A 6,093-nucleotide genomic window follows, 5' to 3' on the forward strand; every position below is an offset into this window, starting at 1 on the left:
CTGTTGTTACGTTTCCTTTTTCATCTCTGATTTTATTGATTTGGGTCTTTTCTCTTCTTTTTTTAGTTAGTTGGGCCAATGGGGTGTCACACTATCACATATACTCTTACACTATATACACATATACTCTTACACTATCACATATACTCTTAACATAAATATATTCTTAGCATCCATACTAACTTTCTTCTCAGGAATACTGCATAAAACTCTCATTGACCCTCTCATGGGGTTGATTCAACATGTGCACACATGTTGCTGACCAATGGCAAATGTCAAGATGATAGAACTGGAGTACAATCTCCAGTACTGTCTTGTTTTATAGTAAACATAGTTACATAGAAAATCTTGCTGACTTCTTGCACAAGGGGAGAGTTCCAGGGTCTCTATTTCTTGCACTCCTGATATTTAAGTTCTTGATAAAACATTTTTCCATACTGAAAGCAAATAATTTTATCCATGAGGTGCTGAAACTCATGGTTCAAGTTAAAATTTTCTTTATTACACAGTTACAGCAACAAATGCTATCTTATTGTGAAATGTGATATTTAGATCCCCCTAACTTAGTTACAAATCCATCTAGTTCTTCTTTCTATTCTAGAAACACTTCCAAAACACAATGCAGGATTCTAGAACTCAAATTATAAGACCTAATTTCTGTTTCTGTGTGGTCTACAAAGCTTATTGATGTCAATAATCTTCAGAGGTCAAAGACAAAGGATGATACAGTGCAACAATTCAGTGAGATCTCAAGTGTCCATGGAATTTTAGGCAGTATGGTTCTGTGTTTTGGAGATAGAGATCTTCATACCCCCAAATCAGGGATTTATAACTTGGTCTAGATTACAAAAAGTACAACCTAGGACATGAGCATCAGTTAAAGAACTGATATACATTAGATCTACATTAGATATACATTAGGTATTACATTAGATATGCATTAATCACTATACATTAGATACTTCTCAAGTGTACTGAGCAGACAGAACATCCTGTAGTTGCTGTGGAAAAGCATAGGTAAGAAACTTGGGGAAGCGCAGCTGGTGCGTCTAGGAACTGGACCTGCCGGGTAGAACCGGAGCCCTAGAGCTTCTTCAGATACCCCGAGCACCATGTCGTCCCCAGCGTCGACCCCGAGCCGCCGCGGCAGCCGGCGCGGCCGAGCCACCCCTGCTCAGACGCCGCGAAGTGAGGATGCCCGGTCGCCTCCCTCGCAGAGACGACGAGGCGAGGATTCCACCTCCACGGGAGAGCTGCAGCCTATGCCCACCTCGCCCGGAGCGGACCTACAGAGCCCGGCCCCGCAAGATGCGTTATTTTCCAGCCCTCCTCAGATGCCTTCCTCAGCCATTCCTCTTGACTTTGATGTAAGCTCACCCCTGACATATGGCACTCCCAGCTCCCGGGTAGAGGGCACCCCGAGGAGCGGTGTCAGGGGCACCCCTGTGAGGCAGAGGCCCGACTTGGGCTCTGCAAGGAAGGGTCTACAGGTGGATCTGCAGTCTGATGGGGCAGCCGCAGAAGATAATGCAATGGCAAGTGAGCAGTCTCTAGGACAAAAACTTGTGATCTGGGGAACAGATGTAAACGTGGCAACTTGCAAAGAAAATTTTCAGCGATTTCTTCAGCGTTTCATTGATCCTCTGGCTAAAGAGGAAGAAAATGTAGGCATCGATATTACTGAACCTGTGTACATGCAACGACTTGCAGAGATTAATGTCATTGGAGAACCATTTTTAAATGTGAACTGTGAGCACATAAAGTCATTTGACAAAAATTTGTACAGGCAGCTCATCGCCTACCCACAGGAAGTTATCCCAACTTTTGACATGGCTGTCAACGAGATCTTCTTTGACCGTTACCCTGATTCCATCTTAGAGCATCAGATTCAAGTGAGACCATTCAATGCATTGAAGACTAAGAATATGAGAAACTTGAATCCAGAAGATATCGACCAACTCATCACCATCAACGGCATGGTCATCAGGACGTCCCAGCTGATCCCCGAGATGCAGGAGGCCTTCTTCCAGTGCCAAGTGTGTGCCCACACAACCCGGGTGGAGATGGACCGCGGCCGCATCGCAGAGCCCTGCGTGTGTACACGCTGCCACACCAACCACAGCATGGCGCTGATCCACAACCGCTCCCTTTTCTCCGACAAGCAGATGATCAAACTTCAGGAGTCTCCTGAAGACATGCCTGCCGGACAGACGCCTCACACTGTCATCCTGTTTGCTCACAATGATCTTGTGGACAAGGTTCAGCCCGGGGACAGAGTGAATGTCACAGGGGTCTACCGAGCAGTGCCTATCCGAGTCAGCCCACGGGTGAGCAACGTGAAGTCTGTCTACAAAACCCACATTGATGTCATCCATTATCGGAAAACGGATGCAAAACGTCTGCATGGCCTCGATGAGGAAGCAGAACAGAAACTTTTTTCAGAGAAACGTGTGGAGTTGCTTAAGGAACTTTCCAGGAAACCAGACATTTACGAGAGACTTGCTTCAGCCCTGGCTCCAAGCATTTACGAACACGAAGATATAAAGAAGGGCATCTTGCTTCAGCTCTTCGGTGGGACAAGGAAGGATTTTAGTCACACGGGAAGGGGCAAATTCCGTGCCGAGATCAACATCCTGCTGTGCGGTGACCCCGGCACCAGCAAGTCCCAGCTGCTGCAGTATGTGTACAACCTGGTCCCCCGGGGCCAGTACACATCTGGGAAGGGCTCCAGCGCAGTTGGCCTCACGGCGTATGTGATGAAAGACCCCGAGACAAGGCAGCTGGTCCTGCAGACAGGTGCCCTCGTCCTGAGCGACAACGGCATCTGCTGTATCGATGAGTTCGACAAGATGAATGAAAGTACAAGATCTGTGTTACACGAAGTCATGGAGCAGCAGACACTGTCCATTGCAAAGGCTGGGATCATCTGTCAGCTCAACGCGCGCACCTCCATCCTGGCAGCAGCAAATCCCATCGAGTCTCAGTGGAACCCCAAGAAAACCACCATTGAAAACATCCAGTTGCCTCACACGTTGTTGTCAAGGTTCGATCTGATATTCCTCATGCTAGACCCTCAGGATGAGGCCTACGACAGGCGTCTGGCTCACCACTTAGTCTCGCTGTACTACCAGAGTGAGGAGCAGGCGGAGGAGGAGTTCCTAGACATGGCAGTGCTGAAGGACTACATCGCTTATGCTCATAGCACTGTCATGCCCCGGCTCAGCGAGGAGGCCAGCCAGGCTCTCATTGAGGCTTACGTAGACATGAGGAAGATTGGCAGTAGCCGAGGAATGGTGTCTGCATACCCTCGGCAGCTGGAATCGTTAATTCGCCTAGCAGAAGCCCATGCTAAAGTTCGGTTTTCAAACAAAGTGGAAGCGATTGATGTGGAAGAGGCCAAGCGCCTCCACCGTGAGGCTCTGAAGCAGTCCGCCACCGACCCCCGGACCGGCATCGTGGACATATCCATTCTCACCACAGGAATGAGTGCCACCTCTCGTAAACGGAAAGAAGAATTAGCAGAAGCATTGAAAAAACTCATTTTATCTAAGGGCAAAACACCAGCTCTAAAATACCAGCAACTTTTTGAAGATATTCGGGGACAGTCTGACATAGCGATTACCAAAGATATGTTTGAAGAAGCCCTGCGAGCCCTAGCTGACGACGACTTCTTGACAGTGACTGGGAAAACTGTCCGCCTCCTCTAATAAGGCTGCTGTGTGATGCGAGCTGTGCTGCCTGGGTGAGGCAGCCGGGCCAGGCCGCTGCTGCTGTTGCCATCTGTCTCAGTGGATTCTGAAAGGCAGCATTTGGCTACATAAAAGCTTCCTAACCCAGGTTCAGTTTCCTTAGTGAAGTGTATGCTTTTTGTGTTTTTAACAAAGTATAAATACCATGCTAGTTCACAAACATAGACTAGTACAGCAGGGATTGTCCTGAAGTGCCTTCTGTTAGCAGTGGGGCTTTTATGCATTCGTAGAGATGCATGTGCAGACAGCAGCCACCATTCAAGCTGGTAGCAAGGCCAGGTTTCTGTGCTGGACTTTGTAATGGCATTCACCCACATGTTGGAGGGTTTTGTAATACAAGGTAGCAGAGGAGGCCAGGGAACATCATTCTGTGTGAAGGAACAGAGGGCTAGAACCCCTTTCTCTCCCATGCATGGCATTGGAGTATAATTCTTTTTAGAGGTCTTTTTCCTTGCAGCTACGATTAGGTCAGGAATGAGTGGTTGGAAATGACTGTCTTCTGGGCTAACTTATGCCACTTTATCCTAATTTGTAAAGCTTTTTCCTAAATAAATGACAGAAAGAATAAAAAAAAAAAAAAAAAAAAAAAAAAAAAAAAAAAAGAAACTTGGGGAAAAGGGAAAGGAAAAGTGGATATACAAGTGAATACTGACCTTGACCAGATTTATACCAGGAAAGCATTGGTTAACCACAGTGCTACCATATTTCTCAGATGGCCACATGGGGTAATCAAAACCAGAAGGGATGGCTTAAAATAATACCTCCATTGAGCAAGATACAAAGGATGCTATCTGTTAAGTTCAGACTTTCTTAATTAAAGGCATTTTTTTACCTTTCATCCCTTTTTTCTCAAAAGGCATTTTTAAAGCAAGTGCATGGTTTATTTTGACAGGAAATGGGATCATTGTTTTGCCAGTTGATGGCAGTGTTCAAGGTCAGTTTCTCTGTGAGTGAAAGTCAGCCCCTGAAGACGCCTTATAATTTATGGGAGAATCACACACCTGCCAAGCAGACATGAAAACTGTGGAAGTGCATAACAACATCACTTTGGGCACAGAATTGGGTATACTTTGTGGTGATTCATTTTTCTCCACATAACAGGCAGCAATATAAGTGTTCTAATTCCAACTTTAATAGAAAAATCCCTCTTCACTTGCTAGGGGCACAAACAAGGTCACAATGGTTTTAATAATCAATTCAGCATTTCTATGAGTTCCCCTGTCAGTAACTGCAAGACTATCCATCATACTCCACATAGGCACATCATCAGTGTCATCCCACTCTGGATATATGGGTGGGGAGAACACTTACCGGAATACTACATTCAGTGGAATCTACCCATGCCTGGAAATAAACCCAGCTAGAAATTGAGGAATTCTGCATCCAACACTGGAAGCAGGTGTCATGTAGCTCTCAGTGAGCCAGAGACTAACACCAATGCACAAAAATCTGGGGAGATTCTTCCCAAACCTCTAATGCCCTGCCAAGGTGATTCACCATAAGTAGAACCCGTTAGGAAACTGGCGCAGTTTTATCTATGGTGCGATCTGCACCTTGATTTACATCCTATGTCCCGGTTCCCACCATGATTGCTGAAAGCCAGATAGCCACATGGCCCAACCACCAGTGTCAAGCTCCACCCCCATCCTAATGGGATTCGCTGCTCCTGCTTCCCTGCCCACCCTCTGGCAAAGTTTTAAAGGACCTATTCCTGAACACGTGGCTCTCTTGGCTCCTCTCCTCTTCTCTCTGCTCTCTCCCTTCTCTCCTTGCCTCTCTGTCTCTCTCTTACATTCTCTTTCTCTCTTTTGCCCTCTTCGCCCCACCCCTCTGGTCTGCTGGGTTTTCCCCAATAAACCCTTTCCTTCACTCTGGTGTTTGATGTGTTTTGTGATGGCCTAACAGAAATACATAACAGAACCCACAGGGAGAGTTTTGATTCTATGATGTCACAGCTTCACAGCCTTATTGTTAAAAACCAAGTTGGGAACTGGCATTTAGACTAGTGGTTAAAAATCTAGTTATGGTGCCCACATCCCATATTGAAGTTCCTGGCTTCAGTACCCACCTCCAGCTCCTGACTCCAGCTTCCTTCTAATGCAGATCCTAGGTGGCGGTCATGACTGTTGAAATAATTGAGTTCCTGCCACTCAAGTGGGAAACATGCTTTCCTGGCTCTTGGCTGTGTCTCAGCCCAGTCCTGGACATTGCAAGTATTTGGGGGGAGTGAATGAGCAGATGAGAGCTCTCTCTGTGTCTCTCATTCTTTCAAGTAACTAAATAAAATTTAGAAAAAAACAGTGGGTGATTCTACCGGTCCCATATCATTTTCATCTACTGGTAT

General features: G+C 46.3%; 1 protein-coding gene across 1 annotated transcript; it reads left to right on the forward strand.

Annotated features, from left to right (window-relative positions):
* The first annotated feature begins 1,030 nt into the window (after positions 1 to 1,030).
* On the forward strand, positions 1,031 to 4,355 carry LOC149119570 (DNA replication licensing factor MCM4). The gene has a single exon (XM_089324658.1). It carries the CDS (start codon positions 1,113 to 1,115, stop codon positions 3,705 to 3,707), a length of 2,595 nt encoding a protein of 864 aa, XP_089180784.1. The 5' UTR covers positions 1,031 to 1,112; the 3' UTR covers positions 3,708 to 4,355.
* The last annotated feature ends 1,738 nt before the right edge of the window (positions 4,356 to 6,093 follow it).

Source organism: Oryctolagus cuniculus, chromosome X (assembly GCF_051225735.1).
Source record: "Oryctolagus cuniculus isolate XC-2025 breed Fujian yellow rabbit chromosome X, ASM5122573v1, whole genome shotgun sequence".
Lineage (NCBI taxonomy): Eukaryota > Metazoa > Chordata > Mammalia > Lagomorpha > Leporidae > Oryctolagus > Oryctolagus cuniculus.

Coding starts and splice junctions, on each gene's coding strand:
- LOC149119570 (XM_089324658.1), top strand. CDS start 1,113: ATGTCGTCCCCAGCGTCGACCCCGAGCCGCCGCGGCAGCCGGCGCGGC.